This window comes from Exophiala oligosperma (assembly GCF_000835515.1).
Source record: "Exophiala oligosperma strain CBS 72588 unplaced genomic scaffold supercont1.4, whole genome shotgun sequence".
Taxonomy (NCBI): Eukaryota; Fungi; Ascomycota; class Eurotiomycetes; order Chaetothyriales; family Herpotrichiellaceae; genus Exophiala; species Exophiala oligosperma.
In genome coordinates, this window is record NW_015622821.1 from 3,513,558 (window position 1) to 3,532,468 (window position 18,911).

General features: G+C 50.9%; 5 protein-coding genes across 7 annotated transcripts; 1 reads left to right on the plus strand and 4 right to left on the minus strand.

Moving 5' to 3' along the window:
* The first annotated feature begins 2,247 nt into the window (after positions 1 to 2,247).
* PV06_05346 (uncharacterized protein) lies at positions 2,248 to 4,549 on the plus strand. Its single transcript, XM_016406340.1, has one exon. It carries the CDS (start codon positions 2,285 to 2,287, stop codon positions 4,484 to 4,486), a length of 2,202 nt encoding a protein of 733 aa, XP_016264546.1. The 5' UTR covers positions 2,248 to 2,284; the 3' UTR covers positions 4,487 to 4,549.
* Positions 4,475 to 6,201, minus strand: PV06_05347. 2 transcript variants are annotated; one of them, XM_016406341.1, is made up of 5 exons: positions 6,016 to 6,201; positions 5,600 to 5,919; positions 5,342 to 5,437; positions 5,087 to 5,241; positions 4,475 to 4,778 (listed from the first exon to the last, which is right to left on the minus strand). In XM_016406341.1, the coding sequence occupies exons 2-5, from the start codon at positions 5,721 to 5,723 to the stop codon at positions 4,719 to 4,721; spliced, it is 435 nt and encodes a 144-aa protein (XP_016264547.1). In that variant the 5' UTR covers positions 5,724 to 5,919; positions 6,016 to 6,201; the 3' UTR covers positions 4,475 to 4,718. The 2 variants fall into 2 exon arrangements, with proteins under 2 accessions (XP_016264547.1, XP_016264548.1); XM_016406342.1 differs by lacking the exon at positions 4,475 to 4,778 and having other exon boundaries at positions 4,781 to 5,241.
* Positions 6,202 to 8,528: 2,327 nt separating this feature from the next.
* Positions 8,529 to 10,720, minus strand: PV06_05348 (uncharacterized protein). Its single transcript, XM_016406343.1, has one exon. It carries the CDS (start codon positions 10,381 to 10,383, stop codon positions 9,637 to 9,639), a length of 747 nt encoding a protein of 248 aa, XP_016264549.1. The 5' UTR covers positions 10,384 to 10,720; the 3' UTR covers positions 8,529 to 9,636.
* Positions 10,721 to 11,338: 618 nt separating this feature from the next.
* PV06_05349 (uncharacterized protein) lies at positions 11,339 to 12,741 on the minus strand (the record flags this gene model as incomplete). Its single annotated transcript, XM_016406344.1, has 2 exons — positions 11,970 to 12,741; positions 11,339 to 11,888 (listed from the first exon to the last, which is right to left on the minus strand). Exons 1-2 carry the CDS (start codon positions 12,536 to 12,538, stop codon positions 11,339 to 11,341), a joined length of 1,119 nt encoding a protein of 372 aa, XP_016264550.1. The 5' UTR covers positions 12,539 to 12,741.
* A 2,520-nt stretch (positions 12,742 to 15,261) lies between these two features.
* On the minus strand, positions 15,262 to 17,609 carry PV06_05350. 2 transcript variants are annotated; one of them, XM_016406345.1, is made up of 3 exons: positions 16,552 to 17,609; positions 16,084 to 16,250; positions 15,262 to 15,819 (listed from the first exon to the last, which is right to left on the minus strand). In XM_016406345.1, exons 1-3 carry the CDS (start codon positions 17,243 to 17,245, stop codon positions 15,571 to 15,573), a joined length of 1,110 nt encoding a protein of 369 aa, XP_016264551.1. In that variant the 5' UTR covers positions 17,246 to 17,609; the 3' UTR covers positions 15,262 to 15,570. The 2 variants fall into 2 exon arrangements, with proteins under 2 accessions (XP_016264551.1, XP_016264552.1); XM_016406346.1 differs by having other exon boundaries at positions 15,262 to 16,250.
* Positions 17,610 to 18,911: the final 1,302 nt, after the last annotated feature.

Consider the following 18,911-nt stretch of genomic DNA (forward strand, 5'->3'; position numbering starts at 1 on the left):
GGGCTATCGTCGAAGCAACACTAATGTCCTCGTCTACTCCTTCATCGTGGGCATCGCTGCCATGACGTTCGGATTCGACCAAGGTTTGACGGGTGGTTTTCTGGCCATGCAACCGTGAGTCCTTTGTCCCTGTCTGATGCGAGCCCGTACTGCGAACAAGTCAAACCCCGCTTTGCTAACATAGAAGCCCAGCTTTCTCAAGGACTACGGATACTTTGAACCTGCGCTGGGCGGGTATGCCATGACGGCGAGATCTCAGACACTGATGTATGGTATCGAAGTTGCCTGCATCGGTGGTGCTGCCATGGCGGCCGGATGGATCGGATCTCGCTACGGTCGCAAGATCCTCCTCTATCTTTGTGCCGTGTGCGCCATGATCGGAGTGGCAATCCAGATCGTCCCGCATTACCCTGTCATGGTGTTCGGAAGGGGCATCATGGGTCTGGGTATCGGGTTTGCAGCGAACGGCTGCCTCGTCATGTGGAGCGAGATGCCACCGGCTCATCTTCGTGGCTTGATCATCATCTTTTACCAGGTGTTCCTAAACATCCCCAATTTCATCGGAGCCTGTGTCAACGAAGGCACTCACACGCTCAAGACCGCTTGGGCTTATCGGATTGGTCTTTTGGTGGCTATCGCTCCCCCTATGCTACTTCTGGCCTTTCTTTGGATAGTGCCCGAGTCTCCACGTAAGTGATTCCTGTTGTTATTTTTTGTTGGCGTAGAATCAAGGCGGCTGACGATGGGGCGTCAAAAATAGGCTGGCTAGTTTCACGGGGCAAAGTCCAGCAGGGCAAAACAAACATGACCAAGATCCGAGGAGAAAGTTGGCCTGAAGAAGAAATCGACGAAGAGATCAGAGAAATCAGTTTCTTCGTCGAAGTAGAGGCCACCGTGGAGAAGTCCACCTCGTACCTTGACTGTTTGAAAGGAACGGATTTGCGTCGGACCATGATCTCTCTCCTCATCCTTTGCGGCCAACAGTTCTTTGGCGTGGCGTTTTTTGCAGGGTACGCTCACCACACCGCATCATGATCGAAATTGAAAAACTGAGTCACTGACCGGGGCTAGCTTCCTAACTTATTTCTTTACTCTGGTTGGTATCAACAATGCATTCTTGGCCACGGTCATCTCCAACGTATGCTCCATCGCCGGAGCGGTCGGATCGTTCCCCATGGTCAAGTACTGGGGCCGAAGGCCAATCTTGATCTTTGGTGGTATCATTCAGTCGTTTTGCATGGTACGCGTCGTCTCCTGTGCTTGCTGAACCCAGAATTTTACTGACTATCCGGATGGGTAGATGGCGTTCGCCATCATCTCAGTAGCTGCACCAACAAGTAGTGCTGCCAGCAAGAGCGTCATCGCTTTCATCTCGCTCTTTCAGTTCTCGTACTCCTTCACGTGGGGGACTGCGGGAAACGCCCTGGCGGTGGAAGTGCTCTCTACGAGACTTCGTTCCAAGGCGATTGGAATTGCGTCCAGTTGCAGTTGGATCATCTGTTTGGGTGTCACGTGTGGTAGTCCGTTCATGATCAATCCCCAGTACGGCAATCTGGGCACCAAGATTGGCTTCGTTTTCGGCTCGACAGCTATTGTGGTGACGCTCTTGACCATTCTTTTTGTGCCAGAAACAAAGGTGAGTTTGGACTTGTGTAAATCTCAGTCGTTTCCCGACGAACAGCAATCGGCTGACAAGGCACTTACCTCCACAGGACCGCACATTGGAAGAAATTGATGAAATGTTCCTCAATGTGAGTATAAAATACCTTCTTTGTGATCTAGATCGTGGCCATACTAACGGAGTGTATCAGCGTGTCCCAACTCGAAAGTTCAAGAGCTATATTTGCACCGGTAATGTTGGGGATTACTCAATCACGCAACATGAAACCAAAAATGTTCTCGAAAAGGGACATGCGGTGGTGAGCGAAGTTGATCACGCATGAGTGATTTGGTTCCCGTTGATGTTGTGACTAGAAGCCACAGCAGGCTCATAAAGTCAATGGAGTGTTACTGAGATAGTTGAGATAAAAGTCGTGAGATATCAACACTGCCAAAATACTAGATTCATACCTTTCCCAGAAGAATGAGGACATGAGATACTTGAAATACATCTCGTAGTCGGTGATTAGCTTCGTAATCGTACTCGTACTCGTATGTGCGGAGAATTCAAAAGTTGGAGAAATTTTTGGTTGAGAAACTTCAAACCTGAATCCGTAGCGTAGTTTATTTTTCTTTTTCTGGCTGAAGTGAATTTACTCAGTACCACCAGGAAAACCAGGAGAATATGGAGTCCAGCACGAAGAGAAGAAAGTTGTCGGACGACAATTACGAAGCCGTCCCTCCTAGTACTGAAAAGCCAAATACCCAAGAAATCGCTACTTCTAAAGAGCAGCGAAACTCACTTTTCGTCCGCTCTCTCCCTGCCTCCGTCACCACAGAAAGACTCGCCGAGCACTTCTCGCAGTCATTCCCTCTGAAACATGCCGTCGTAGTGGTTGACCACGAGACAAAGATTTCGAAAGGGTTCGGTTTTGTGACCTTTGCCGATGCCGAAGACGCTCAGGCCGCAATCGAACAGTTCAACAACACCACACTAGATGGCAGAAAGATCAAAGTGGAGGCTGCGTTATCCAGACACAGAGAAACCGAGGAAGGCTTGAAGAGCAGTGAGAATCGAACCGCAGCAGAACTGCGAGCACAGCGCGAAAAGGAACGGGCGCAGGTACAACAACCAAGGTTGATTGTGAGGAATTTGCCGTGGAGCATCAAGACTGGAGATGACCTGGCGTTACTTTTCCGCAGTTATGGAAAGGTCAAACATGCAGTTGTCCCACAAAAAGGTCCTCGAGTACAATATGGCTTTGGCATCGTGGTGCTGAGAGGCAAGAAGAATGCCGAGCGTGCAATTGCCGGCGTCAATGGGAAAGAGGTGGATGGCAGGACGCTTGCAGTTGATTGGGCAGTCGACAAGGAAACTTGGGAGCAACAACAAAAGCAACAGCAGAATGACTCGGAAACGGCAGTCCAAGCAGCAGAGCAGGATGCGACTGCAAAGACGGCGTCTGACAGCGCTGAGGATTCTGACGGTATCGAGGATATTGACAATGATGGTAATTCCGAAGATGAATTGGATGACGAGATCATGGACGACGTTGAGGGAGTGGGTTCAGAAGAAGAGGGTTCTGAAAACCAATCGTCGCTGGACGAAGCCAGCGAGGACGAGGAACAGCACGACCCGAGAAACGACAGCACGATTTTCATCCGAAACCTACCTTTCACAGCAGATGATGACAGCCTCAAAGAACACTTTTCCTTATTTGGTCCTGTCCGATATGCACGTGTTGTGTATGATCCGGAGACAGAACGTTCCAGGGGTACTGCCTTTGTCTGCTTTTACAAGGTCGACGATGCGAAGGCTTGCGTTAAGGACGCACCGAAGCCTCCATCCGCGACGCCTGTCAATGACAATGACAAGAAGCGCAAAGGAGAAGCAGTGAAGCACTCGATTCTCCAGAATGAAGCTACAGATCCATCGGGTCGGTACACGCTTGAAGGTCGCGTTTTGCAAGTGTCGAGGGCACTTAGCAGAGGAGACGCGAATAGGAGAGCCGCCGAGGCAAGTGAGAAGAGAGATATCCGCGACCGAGACAAGCGCCGACTTTATTTGTTGTCGGAAGGGTCGATTCCCAGGGGGTCCAAATTGTACGAGTTGCTAGGGAAGCCGGAAATCGACATTCGCGAAAGCAGCGCTCGTCAACGACAGAGCATCATCAAGAACAACCCCAACCTGTGCTTGAGTCTGACGCGATTGAGTGTGAGGAACCTGCCGAGAAGCATCGACAGCAAACAACTCAAAGCTCTGGCTCGAGAAGCGGTCGTGGGCTTCGCCAAAGATGTCAAGGCCGGTCTTCGACAGGCTCTGAGCAAGGAGGAGCTCCGCCGGGAAGGTGACGAGATGAAGGAGGCAGAACGGCAGCGGAGGTTTGCCGGCAAGGGTATCGTCAAACAAGCCAAGGTCGTCTTTGAAGATCAAAAGGGGACCAAGGTCCACGACGGCGCGGGCAGAAGTCGAGGGTACGGGTTCATCGAGTACGCCAGCCACCGCAACGCCCTGGCCGGGCTGCGCTGGCTCAACGGACACATGGTGAAGTCGTCCGACGGGGAGCGGGGGAAGAGACTGATTGTCGAGTTCGCCATCGAAAACGCCCAGGTCATTCAGCGACGCAATGAGAAGGAGCGCAGGTTCAAGGAGAACAGGGGGAAGAAGGTGCACGAGAATGGACGAGGTGACGAGAACCGGCGCGACGGGTCGGCCAAGGAGGGCAAGGGCAAGAAAAGGAAGCAGCGTGATGGTGAAGGAGGAGAAGGAGAAAAGGAAAAGAAGACCACCGGCAACGCTGTCGACGGGGAAGAAAAGAACAGCCTTGCAAAGAGGAATCGTATCATAGCAAAGAAGCGACAGGCCAGGAAGAACCGAAAGGGTTGATTTGGGGATATAGGAAGCTAAATAGATGGAACAAGTCATGACGACTGGTCTGTCACAATCTGTCTACACATTCATTCTGGGTATTCCATTCGATTTCATAACCAAGGGTACTATTCAAAAAACATACTGGAGCGTAATAGTACCGTAATCCTGCTCCCGGCTTTGGGTAGTGGTGGTTGGTACACTTTACCTTCCCCCTTCCAACTTGATGCGCTTGACACTCGCGAGTCGTTTACGAAGGATCCGACGTGAAGCGTCCTTTGTCCATACCCTCGTTGTGAGCACCGTCGACCTGTGAAGAAAGGAAAAAAAGGTCAAATCAGTATTTGGTTCGATGATTCTCCTTTGCTCCGGTTTTTCTTTTTCTATACAATTGCGATACGAATTTGTGTGTTTGTTTTGTTTCTTCTTCTTGGTCTTTCCTGGTCCTTTTTGGGGGGCGGGGGGAGGGGGGGTTCTCATTCTTCTCTTTTTCTCCGTGTACACGTCTCTCTCTTTCTCTTTGTTCTCTTCTCCTTCTCATTCGTGAATGCGAATCGCGCGCGCGCAAAAGGGTGGGAGGGGTATTCAAAGCTTGTGCGACGAGGAATCATCACTGACCTTGCCGACAATGTTGTATCGTTTGCTGAAGAATGTATACCACTCATCCAAGACGGTCTGGTACTTGTCGTCCAGGTCGCCCCATTCGGGAACGCAATCTTCGGGTTTCAAGCTCGAAAGGGCCAAGGCACGAGAAGGGTCTTTTCCTGCAAAGACTGTATGACCAAGAAAGAAAAAAAAAGTCGTAAGCTTATACCCTCCGTGCTCCGGTAGGGAAAGTCTCTCCTAGGAGGCCCCGCGGGGTATGCGACGCACCATGATATTGACCCTTTTCGCCGTACGCGGAATTCTTGGAAACATCAAACACGGTTCCCTTTATGGCGACGTAGGTAGGTTTATCCGGATTCGTGCCTAGAACATGAATCGATCTCAATCAGCCTGCTTCTTCTTTGTCATATCCTGTTTCTTTGGAAACACGTCCTGATAAAAACACGGCACGAACACCGGGGGATGTGCATTCATGCGCCTGTACATGTATATATTGTACGCCCCCCCGGGGTGTCGCTGCCTTACCGTCACATTTGCTCAACTCTTCGAGGGTGATGAGGGTGTCCTTTGGAGGATCTAGTTCGACCTTGACCTTGGGTTCGAACTTTTTGTTTTCGGAATACGGGGATGGTGAAGTTGGATCCGCCATGTTTACGGTTTGGTGCGATGGCGCGCGACGGGTGCGACGACGAGGAGTTGAAAGTGGTCGGTTTCGGCGTCGGTCGGATTCCTTGTAGGGGAGAATGGAGGAAGCGGGTACGGTGACGAGTAGTCAATCGACAAGTTGTGAATAAGGATACGGAAATTCAGTAAATTGACAAGTTCGAAAAAAGGAAGAAGAGAGGCTACAAGACGCAGATGGTCAGTGAAATGGTAATGTAGTGGAGGGTTGGACCTCTAGTGCTAAATGTGGTAAACCGCGGAAACGAATGATTACATACTTTGCGTGTCAATGGGGAACCAATACTACGGTAAGCAAAGTACTCCGTAGAGGCTGAAGATCCGCAACGTAGTTTGGGAACCGGTGTGAGTGGGAGGGAGTCTAGGAGCGAGACTATTTGCGAGCTTTGCTGCTGCGGATAAAGAATGTAGCAGGATGGAGGGGTTCGTGTCTGGTGGTGGTGTGTGAGTTGGTCCGTATTGAAAATCGCGGGGCAAGAGAAAGTCCATGTCAATGCCTTGCATACAGTAGTACTCCGTACGGAGTTTCTTACATGGGTCTGGAGCGTATGGGATTCTGTAGTGTGTGCGTGTGACAGATTACTGAGCACAGACACTTCGGTAAGTTCCCAGCTTTTCCCAACAACCTCTCTTCTTCGTATGAGTACACATCCCATACTGTGGACCGACTCTTGCCTTCTAGATCCTCGGTACTGAACACTCGTACGGAGTACTATAAGACTTGGTCACTGATGACACATTTCACTCGACATCATCACCATCATCATCATCTTTCTCCAAGCATCCGTAATCTGAAATGGAGCTGTTACTGTACGGAGTATGAGGGCTGAGGTCTTGGGGCTCTCACTTGTTTGATCCTCCCCCGCAAATACATTTCCGTAGCTTGTTGCCTCTTATCACATACCTTCGTACTGGATGGAAGATATTTACTTAGGTACCTAGATTAGGTACTTGGGTACGGTGTAGAGTATACATTTTTGCTTCTGAGGTAAGTGATATATATACACACACGTAGATCTGTTTGTTTTGCTCTCAATCTTCCTTCTTGTTCTCCTTCAAAGGTTTCACAGGAGTCTCGACCATCAAACCCATGAGAGAATGGGCAACCTCGGCCGCCGCGAGGACCGTGGTCTCTCCCGCGTTGTCATAAATGGGGGCCACTTCGACCACATCGGCGCCGACGACCTTTAACCCTTCGAGCCCATCCAGGATACTGAGAAGTTCGCGAGTCGTCCACCCACCCACTTCGGCCGTCCCCGTCCCCGGCGCGTACGCAGGGTCGAGGACGTCAATGTCGACCGAGATGTAGACATTGGTGTCACCCACTCGTGCTTTCAGTTTCTCAATGACCCCCGACACACCAACCTTGTCGATGTCTCTCGCCGTGATGATTTCGAATCCGCATCGTCGGTCGTTCTTCCAGTCGTGTTTCTTGTTGACGGCGGGCGCTCGTATTCCGGCGTGTGCGGAACTGTTGAGGATGAGGCCTTCTTCGTGTGCGATGTGCAGGAACGTCCCGTGGTTCAGTCCCGCGTAGTCCGAAAGTCCACCCCCGAGGACCTTGGGGTCCCAGGTGTCGATGTGACTGTCAAAGTGGATCACGCTCACCGGCCCCCAGTGGTCAAAGGTCGACCGCAGTGCCACGAGCGTCGTGGTGTGGTCGCCACCGAGGGTGATGACGCGGGGGACGGTCGAGATCTCCGTCGCGTTCGCCGGTCGTCCCGAAATGACCTTGTGGGCGGTTTCGAGTTGTTTCAGCGCCACGGTGTTGTCCAAGAAGGTCATGGGCACGTCTCCACAGTCCACGATCCGCGCCCACTGGAGGAACTCGTTCTTGTGCGTATAGGGACTCCAGTCCATGGGCGCACCGATCCTTCGAGAGCCGCTGTTGATTTCCCTCTCAGTCAAATATTCAACAGCTTCGCCCGCAAAATCCTCAACACAGATTCAAAGTCCTCGGAACAACGACAAATGTCAAAACCAACCGAGTGTTTGTAGAAACTTACAGTCGAATTCCCGTAGGGCCATAACGAGTTCCAGGTCTTCCAGTGGTGGCCGTATCAAATGGGGCTCCTACAAAAGCAATGTCGTACCCTTCAATGTCCTTCTCATCCGACAAGCAATGAACCCAAGGGAGGTTGGAAAATGTGGTCAAGCCGGCAAACTTGTCAAGGTCCAGAAAGGACTGTTTCTCGTCGTTCACCGATGATCGGTACTGACCACGGCCATTGTTCGCCTGTAATGGTACGACAGGAGGGAAAACGATCTCGCGTGCTACCACCAAGCTGCTAGGTAGGATGAGTAGTAGTAGGGAGAACGATGTCAACCGCAAGAAGCTCAACATGATGACGACGGATATCCAAGAGCAGAGGGCAGCCTGACCATCAGACTTCTATCTACACTAGATCGCACACAGATGTCGTGGTGCCTAGAAACTTCAACGTGTCTCAGAGCTTGGGAGCTCGGGGAGTGCTGAAGGTGACGGTGAAGTCCATGTATGTACACTAATAAGCCGACGGCGAAGTCCTTACGTGTGGGCCATGAGCCGAGATGTGAGATCCAGCCACTCATTATGTAAGATTTATACCTCGAATGATGGCTACTTACCGTGTCCCGGGCATAGACGAAAGTTGTTCAAAGGGCAAACTGTGTAAACATAGGCACAGATGTGGGCTGACATGGGAAATGACTGTCTGGACTGCCTTTGGTATCAAGACAATTCGGACCCAAGCAGGATGATTCCACAAAACAGTCCGTGGTGAGGATCATACATTCGTAGGTAGGTGATCTCTTTACTAGCATAGCAATGGTTGAAACGTGCAATCCAAGAGCCTTCCCGTGCACTTCGAATAGCCTGAAAATGCTCGCGCGGAATCAGACATCTCACAATATAGATGACATTTCTCATCACTGCCTCATTCCTGTACCCTACTGACAATCGAAACATTTCAGCCAATGTCAGATTGACGTTGAACACTTCCTGTTCAATTTCCGAACCTGATCGACAAGTTTCGCCGGAAAACCAACCTTGTACCGGAACTGCCTCCATTTCCATTTCCAGGGACCAACTCGATAACGGTGACTAGCGTAGAGATTTGTGCCAGTAATATTGGCTGGTATCAGCAGCAAAAATGAATCACTAAGATTTCTCTTGGTGAGCAAAAACTCATCCCATAACCCCCGAAGGGATTATGGGAATAGAAAACCAGGGAACCTGGTTTTTAAAGGGGCAACACCGATGCGACTCGAACCCTACCACCCATTACTCCCGACTCTCTCCAGAACATTGCTAAAGGCCACAGGCGACATGCTGGTAAGCATTGCGCCAATGACCTTTAGAAGGGGTTCTGGGTACTATGAAGGAAGGCCTTTGGTGTTCAGACTAGAGTCCCATTGTTGAACAAAATTTGAAAAACACAATATATCAAGTGAGCATTGCCGAGTGAAGTGATATATGTGGGCATCGGCTGCGCCAAGAGGTGTTGAGGTTGTTGAAGAGCAGAACTTCACTTTTGAGCAAGTCTCGAGGTCATATGGCGTTTCATTCGAAGGATGATCGATCATGAACGCGTATCGTAATGACATCCCCTGCCAAAACCGGTCCCCTCGTAACCCACGTCAAATGATAACTTGCACCAGACAATGCATTGTCCATGGTCCCGGGGGAGGAGTACCGTGTCGTGCGCGCGGCTCTATCGTGTTGATCTCCAGCCTTGCCTTGCATTTTCAGCGGATGAGGCCGAAGGTCGGGAGCACCTTGCTCCTAGGAGTCGAGTTTGTTAATGCGAGACTGCTTCTCTCTGGACGCCTGGATGTCGTCTCCTGGGGTTCCTCTTTGGGTTCCAATCGACCATTGATTGACTTCGAAATCACACTCATGATCACACAGCTTCGAACGCTATTTCGCTCTTTCTTCTTCCACCAAGCCAGGCTCCGGGTGGCGGCTGAAGTAGTCCATCGACCTCTTCGACGATCTGCTCCCTCCTCTGTTCTGCGGCAAGTCGCTCTTGCTGCTCTTTCTCGGTCTCGTTGCGCGCGGTCACGTCGGCTGCATTTGCATAATTCCCCGCCCCTCCTCGACCAGGAGGCATGAAGAATTGACTGGTCGGGCTGGGGTTCCTGCTTCCACTTGCGCTCATGCTCACGGGGAGGCTGGGACTTCGTTTGGGAGGTGCGATCTCATTGCTAGAGGCATAATTCCCTGCGCCGCCGCGGCCGACGGACAAGAAACCCCCGGAGGACTGCCGAGTGTGCTTGTGGACGGCTCGTTTGGTATTGATATTTTCTAATTTCGCGGCCGCTTTCCGACGGTCGGCGAGGGAGGAGTGTTTGTTGTTCTGAGCTTCAAGATCGATCTCTGATATCTTGGGAGACTTGATGTTGGTTTCCCACGTGAAATTGCCGGCTCCCCCGCGGCCAGTACGTACATAAGGGCCGTAGGCAGAGGAATTCGAGATCGAGGACATGGGGCTCAACGAACTCGAGTCACCGGAGGACGTCGTGTGTGGAGACTCGGATATCGAGTCGGACGCTTCGTGGTGACGGTAGGGAGAGTCTGAAGTCACTGGGGAGACCGACGAGGCATATGAGTCGAGCAGCCATGCTGCCCACGACTGTTGCGCCGCCATTTGGCCGATCTTGACGTGCGGGTGGCCGTGTCTCGAGTGAGTCTTTGTTTGGGGGCGCAGATGCAGGGCCCAGGGGTAGAGGAGTGAGAGACAGCTGCGGAAGCTTTGGTGGTGGAAGTGGCTGGTCGTGGGTTTCGGGGGCGCCTGGGAGCTTCGGCAGAGGGCTCGGATGCGGGGGATCTCAGGTGCCCGGAAAGCCTACAACAATCAAAGTGCAAGGTTGATGCCGGCTCAGTTTGTACACATCAAAGCCCTCGTGCAAAGGTAAAGAACTTGAAGTAAGTTATGGTTGATGTCAGGCAGGAAAAAAAGGCACGGGCTGAGGCTGGCTTTTCCATAGAGACGGCGAGAGTTCAATAAATGAATTGTTGATTATTGTTTTTGATTGTCCGGTGGCGGACGCCATTGCGGACAGACCATCATCGTAGCATGAACCAGGTCCCTATGTACAAATAAAACATATGACAGGGGGTCTGTGGGTATCAATGCTCACCACTCCTGAGATGCTGTTGTCTTAGCGAAATGCACTCAATCTCAGCTATCAACCAAAGGCACAAGAGGCAAGAAAAAAAGCTATGGGTAACACCAAAGTCCGACCATACAATCAATTGCCGTAGTAAAACCTTTGCTATGACGCTTCCACATCCAGGAACCCCGTCTTCGTCACTTCCGTAGTCGTCGGACAAGTCAGCCCAATAGACGAGTCCCTGTTCCTGTGTTAAGCTCGCTAAGAAGGCCTTGGGGACGCCTGGCGGAATGCTTACTAACCTCTAAGGACGGATGCAAGGGATCATCTTCACCTGCAGGTGAGAATCTCTAAATAGGTACCTAAGGCATCTATCGGCATGATCTGTAGAGGAAATATATACTGGATCTGGGCCATGTACCGAGTAGAACTCGATACTTGCAAAAAGTCTCAACTCTCGTATCCTCTTCTCTCCTCTCTCGCTTACCGTCAATTGTTGCCCGAAGCAGCAATGAGGCCAATCTTTGTATTGATCCATACTGCACCTCTCTCGCCACTGATTTCGCTTCCTCGTCCTTGCCCGACCGTAGGCTCTTGAGTCTCAGCCTGGTCGCTGTTGTGGTCGTTTTGGTAAACCTCAAGAAGGCCTTGCTTCTGTTGCTCCTGAGACAAGTGATCTTGTACAATCCCGTCCACGATAAATTCTGCTACATCCTCGAAACTTACAGTGTATCGAGCGGAGTTGGCAATGATTTCCAGCAAAGGCCCGATACCCCACGGTATACGTCGGAAAAAGGGCCATATCTCCCACTTTGGAGGCACATTGGAACTCGCAAAGAGAGTGGGTAAAACCCGAGAATGCATGTCCTTGCCTGTGGGAGTCGGCGTGTCTTCATAGCCGGGAGAAGCTGACGACGTAGGTACGTTGGACACTCCAGAGCGTGGAACCATCTTTGCAGGACAGACAAGGGTCCAGTCCAGATACTCGGACGATCGTAACATAGCCTCAAGGGGACGGTGGTGCAGGTAAAGTGGCAGACTGTCACATCATCAGATTAAGCATAAGGGGGGGGAAAGTTGGCATGATGCTCCAAGGAAAGGATATAATCATGCAACGTACTATTCGTCCAGAGTTTGCGCTTTCTGGTCACTCCCTGCCACTGGTTTAGTTCCAGGCAAGTCCAACAGCAACATTCCTCCAATAAACCATCCTCTCATTTTCAAGTCGCTTGTACCGCCTGTGCCTGAGCCTCCTACTTCGTGTACGGCGTCGATTGAAGCACGTACGATACACGCAACTTCATTATCAATGCTCTGGGCCTTGTTTTCCCCATCAGCAACGGTACCAGAACCATTTCGTGCAAACATGGGAGCATGGCCTGCTGCATTGACCAGGACCCGGATTTCCCTTTCTTGTATGAGTCGAGCAAGCAGTCCAGAATCTGTGGCGCTTCCCTCGATGATGGAGAGTCGTTCTCTCGGCGAAGGAGGAGCAGTTCCTGAAATCTGTCGGCATGGCTGCTGGTGATGCGAGGTGGCCTCTTTCAACTTGTTCCGATTCCTCACGACAGCAGTGACATTGATGAAAGGTCTTTCGAGCAGAGCCCACAAAATACGTGAGCCCAAGGATCCAGTAGCACCGAGGAGAAGGACACCTATTGTGCTTTGGTTCGCGAAAGCTGCTGTCATTTTTCCAAAGGTAATATCGAGCAGCGATCAAAATGGTTTGTTGCGTATCATCTGTCGTTATCCAGGAGCGGAGGTAAATGCATGAATCTGCTAGTCACCGACATGCAATAAGACCGTTGCGGGTAAGATCTAGAAATTGGGTACCCGGGCATCGGCAAATCGTACAGAATCCTCACCGATTACCCGGACGCGGCAGGCCAAAGATTGTAACAGTGCTCGTGCCGTCTTTTGACCATGTTACGTAGGCGCACCAGTTCACGACTCCTTTACGGATGTCCGAATGTTGTTTCTCCTCGAGATGTTGTTCATCTTACGTTGTCACAGCGATAAGTAGCCTCGGAGCCTTGCTGCCTCACGGGTATAGATGTGGGTCCAGCCTCAAGGGCAAGACATGAAAAAAGCGGAATCATGGTGCTGCACCGATTCGGATAGCCGCGAATTGCAGAAAAATTCCGATAAAACCAGACCAGACAACTATTCACAGGCTAGGAGCCAATACAGGTCGGGGAGTTGCAGATGTTCGAAGTTGAGATAGTTCAAGACACTTTTCTGCAGGCGCCGCGGGAAGCATGCTGTCTTGATGGACATCAACAATCGTCCCGCTTGAATGTGCGAGTCCATTCTGTTGTTGTGGTTGAATGAAGTCCAACACTTCTCTCGCAATGGTCTGAAGCTCATGTAAGCTTCTCGAGGCCAGCACTCTCTCGAGGTGATGAAGAGTTACAGCCAAGGGATGGTGATGCAGAAATGTGTCGTCGCCGCTTCGAGTCGTGCCCGATGGTCGACTCGCCGGACGTAGTAGATAGAGGGACATCTGGCTGGAGGCCATTCGGCATGGCAATTGTAGTGCATGTTGTGAGGCGGCGTCTTGCAGCTGAAGCAGACCGGTCAAGACCTCCCCCTTCGAGATTGGGCGTAGACGCAGTGATGCCTTCCTGAAAACACGGAGCGCAAGGACTTTTGGCGCAGCTTTTTACATGGGCAGCTCGACAGGCCACGCACGCCAACGACACCCTTTTTCGCGAGAGCTTTGTGGGCTTAAGTGACCATGAGTGCCGCATTGATGCAACCAAATTCACATCCACGGAGATATAACCCACATGTCGCTGGAGAGATGTACGGAGCAGTAACAATGAGACTTAGGTAGGGCCCTTCTAAGGCCCAAGTAATTCTTACTAAGATGGCCATACAATACTATTTTGCGTACTTGTTTGTTGTATGTAGGCAAGTGTACTCGTACTCCGTCCCGGACCCTGAGATGAGAGTCTGGACCAGTCTACGAATTACCAACCTACTACAGTACCGGGGGGATCCCCCCATCTCCCATGCCCCTCTCCGTTTACAGAGTAAGTTGTACACCCGTACTCAGTACTCGTACTCTTTAATTTGCCACCACCACTACCACCCTCTCACCTCTATCTCTTGCTTGGTGTCTGTAGGGGCTTCTCTTCTTTTTTGTGCTATTTCAGTGGCCAGACCCCACCTTTCGTGGATATCCTGTCTTCTCCCCTCCTCTACAAGTCAAACTAGCTACCGATCAAGAGGCTATCTCATAGTGCCCGCCTTGCCCGCTTTTTGCCAGGGCGCCGCCACGAGGCAACTGCCTCCCCCCTCCTTCTCTCGGTCCATATTTGCCCTTTTCGGGGCCCTCGACTGCCTAACACGGTAGGAAGTTCTGATTTTCATCAGACAACAAGGCGATAATCGCCACCCTGGTGGAACCCTCGAAGCCCTCGAGGCGACGAATGATGCCCCTAAATCTCTCGCTAGACTGGAGTACATACCTGGGTACCTACTCCCCTTGTACTCCAGAGTGTACTGTACTGTACTCGTACTTGGTATCTATGTTGGTGGGTATGGACAAGATACAAAGAACCCAAAGTGTGGACGGCCGGAAGATAACAAGACTTGAGGTAACGTGGTACGGCCGGCGAATGTACTTGTACATATGTACTATTGGTTTTGCCGTACAAAAAACATGAATTTTGTTGTACCTCTACGATCTACCAACGTACCGAGACACTGTGAAGGAGGTAATTTGTTAATCGTCTACCAACAATATCACAATCACAAAGGGCTCTCTCTTTCTTTCACTCACTGAAGATCCAAGAATGCGCCCTCTCTACTTCCTCCATCTCTTTGAGCTGCGAAAAGACCAAAAACCAAGCTCGCCACGGTAGAAAGACCCCTCTCGATACAAAGGATGGTACGGAGGGGTACCTCGTCCACGGGGCCCAATAAAGTGCCCCTCGCCACCGGACGCCTCCACAAGGTACCTCTGGCTTTTGACTATGGTCATGAGCAACCGCACCTATTAGGTATCAAGGTACCTAGGTACTTACCTAACTAAAGGTGTCTAGTGTGGTCTACCACGCCTCCCACTACTACTCACATTCTCCAGTATTACGGAGTAATGAATTATTTGAGGAGGGTAGACGAAGCAGTCGGCACTTGACCGTGACCTCCACCCTCCAAAGTGTCGAGACTGGAAGGGAAAAAAAAGTGCACGAGGCTAGCCAACACATCGACAGAAGTCGGCCTACGTCTTTCGCTCGTCGGAGGACGAGTTGGCGCCGCGAGCCCCGAAACACTCTCGTGACTTATGGAGCACCGGTGACAATGCTCACCTTGCAAATCACTCCGTACTCCGTACAAGGTAGCGCGTTTCAATACAATACGTTCGCCAATACGGCATGCTGGGTACAGATTTACTCCTGATGGATGAGTACATACATATGCACTAGCGTAAAAGATAGATTCAAGCACACGCCATGCATCTAATCCCTTGCCAAAAAAAGGCCACCATCATCAATCACTCTTGGCGTGCAAATCATATCAAACCAAAACCAAACCCAATGTACCTAAAGAAAAAAAAAACCTGAGGTCGTAAAAATCGTTACAGGGACTTGAGTGAGTTGGAGATTGCATCCGTGGCTTTATGCCACCCATTGATGCCTCATACCATCAACTATCCAGACCTCCCCGGTCCAGTGCATTCCATTATCATCCTTCACGTCAGTGGTTCACACAGCTCAAGTGAACATCCAACTACTTCGCCGACTTCGACTGGGACTCTTACTCTTCTCGCGCACAACGTACATCTTGTCACCCTTCTTGACATACGAGTGGTCGTTGGGTGTCAGAGTCGTGATGGTCTTGGTCTCCTTGACGTACGGACCCGTGATCAGTTTTCGTTCCTTCAATCGCCGTGTGTGTTCAAACAGTTCGTCCTGGAAGGTGTTGTCGATGTACTTTTTGATGATGATGTATTCCGTGTCACGCTAAAGAGTAAAAAAAACGCCGGCCTGGTTAGCACATTGCTCGTTTGCACATCAACACCAACCACCCGACCAACTTAAAGATCCCCACAGGCTTCCTGCTTGATTCACGATGGTACAGGCAAGTCCGGCGCCCGTCTGACGGTGTAACCATCAGCAGTTCACACAAACGCCATATTATTGTACAACTTTTCGGCACTTTCCCGCCTTCGACAAACAACAGGAACCATTTGAATGGAAGAGCGGGAAAAGAAGAGAACGACTCACCGAATCCCATTCCCAAGGCAACCCGTAATAATCCAACGTGTCTGGATGTAGATACTTTCGATTGACCTTGATGTACGTCGGGCGGTGAAGATCAATAGCGAGCGCCGCGTTGGCTTTTTCCTGCTTCTTCTTGTGCAAGATCTCCTCAATATACTCGGGACTGTAGCCTGTAGTGTCACACAAACCAAAAAGAATTAGCCAACCATTCTCATCAAAATATCTCGAATCGTCGTCACATGAAGGGAAGTAAGTGCCTGCAGCGACATCACTAGCACCGGCACCGGCTTAGTCGCACGATATGCCCATACCCACTGTGATCCCCGATGCGCATCGCAAGATGCTCCCATCAGAATAGACCAGAAACAACCCAGATCAGTGGCAACACCAGGCATAACTACCAGTAGCGGCCAAAACCACCACCACCACCACCGCGACGATAATAATTATCACAAGGGGGTTCCAGCATACCGGCATTCATAAACTTCTCCTTCACTTTCCTCTCGAATTCTTCCTCCTCGGCCTTCTTCTCCTTTTCCTTTCTTTGCTTCTCCTCTTCGTCCTTGAGGATCTTCTGCCTCAGCTCTTCTGCGGCCTTTTTCTTCCTCTCCTCTTCTAGCTTCGCCTCAAGCAAGATGGCCTCTTTCTCTTTCTCCCTCCTTCTCTTCTTGTCTTCCTCCTCCGCCTGCCATCTCTTTCGGTCGGCATCACGGTCCCTGTTGTATTTGTCCTCGTCCCGGCGTTGGCGTGCCAGATCCAGCTCTTTACGTAAGCTATACGCCAGGTCATCTTCGTACACTTTGCTTTCCGGTCGTCGATCTCGGTGTCGGTGTCGCGACCTGGACCGTGCGCTGTAGTGATCCGAGCCGGAGGAACAACTTTCGTAATCACGACGATGGCGGCTGTGGCTTCTGCTGTGTCCACGATCCGAGGCAGCAATATTGATGGTCATGGGAGCCTGCCCTCCTCCTGTACTGGCCGCACGAGGGCGTGATCCGCCAGGCACCACCAGATGATTGTTGATCACCACCTCTTCTGGCTCCACGACCCTCTCCACCACTCGTGTTGGCCGTCGCCGTCCTCTGTATTCGCTCTCCGCATGACTGCGAACTGGCATCAACACGTATTCATCCTCCGAGTCGGTGTAATATGCTGTTCGTGGCATTTTCGGACGTGGCGAGCACGGTCTTTCAACGGTTCACCCCTCCGCTAGTGAATCTCTCTCAATCTCTCTCAGCCCTGTCGGGAAACTCGGTGATCGATCTGGCGGCTGGAGGTGGGGTAAAAGAACGCCCAGTCAGTTATGGAGTCGGGGGCAGCGCAGCCACAGCAAGACAATAATGGAAAAGAATGAATCCCTGCTAAGCGATGAATCCTTCGGTAATAATGGGTAGATCTGATTTTGAGAAAGTCGCAGTCAGTGACAAGAAGAGGGAAAAGAGAAGTAGAGGGCAAGAAGGTAATTTCAGCTGATGGCGGGGGGCGTCTCTAGTAGGCTTTATTCACCTCGTGCTGCACAAGTCGGTCTGAAACCAGCCACAAGACACACGAAACTGGGGGCCGTTTGTTTTTGTTTGGGCAGCACCAGGCGCTTCGCCGTCCCAGATCCTCTCGATTTTGGCCCGAATCAGAAATTTGCCAATGAGATTAGTCCCGATCAAAGGGGACGATTATTGGCGGCTCAAGAGATGGTAAATCGACTGCCCACCGCCCTTGGCGTCTTACCCGCGCCACGCCGCTCTTGAGGTCCGCTCACCTCCCTCTATCATATAGGAGAATTTCTGATGGCCATTAACTGCACACGATATTACAGTAGATGTTCCTAATTGAAAGGAATTGATTTCGGCTTCACCTGATCCGCGGCAGCCACTTGCTGATGTCCTCGTAGTCCTTGACCCTCCCATGACTTCTTAGAACCCTCCGCGTAACTGGATGCACTCTAAACGGTCCTAGTGCACTTACCAAGACAGCGAGTTCGATGGTGTTAAGGGTTTCACTTATAGTATATATGCAACCTCTACATATGTCGATATCAGGAAGGATCTAGAACGGGTCGTGGTGTAGTTAGAATTAATAGATTGGTTCTCTTCGGAGTGCCTGACCCTATGAGATATCAATTCGCTTATCTAGCGACCACAACTACAATATTAAATACGACAAGTCTCGCATTTAGCGTTATAACTGCCATCTCCCATTTCATCCCCGCTAACTACCATGAAGAGAAAAGAAGAAGGCATTGCTTCATAGAGCCCCCTTCTTTAACTAAAAGCTTTCTAACCTACACGATGATGTTTCCTGTCTACTTACTTCTTCCTACGCAGCAACTATAGGACCATTCGTTTGAATCTCTCGAACTTCACTCGTCGGCTTCTTCTCCTCAGCAGTAACTGATTCCTTTGTGTGGTTTTCATCTCGGCCAGTCTTTGCGATTCTGCGCATAGACCTCCCTAGGGCAGGGCTATCATCTGCATCACGAATGTAATAAGCCCAGTCTGCACCAGAGTCCAATTCTGTCTGGCTGTAGCCATTACCCATCCACGAGAAACGATTGCCATTGTAAGTGACATCAAAGTCATCGTGGCGAGGATATTCCATTGTCTCCATGAAATGCAGGGAACTACCGGGCCAGAGGGCGGTGACCCTGCCGTCCGCGGTGCCGTTCTTGTACCATGACCGACAGTCTTCCGTCCACACGGTGCAGTTCATATAGTCGTTGACGTGCTCCACAAAGTCATCCACCGCGGCCACTTTGGGAGAGAAGCTGCGGATGTTCTCCGTCTGCCAACGATCGATCCAGTGTAACATGTAATCGGCCTGGACCTCTGTGAGGG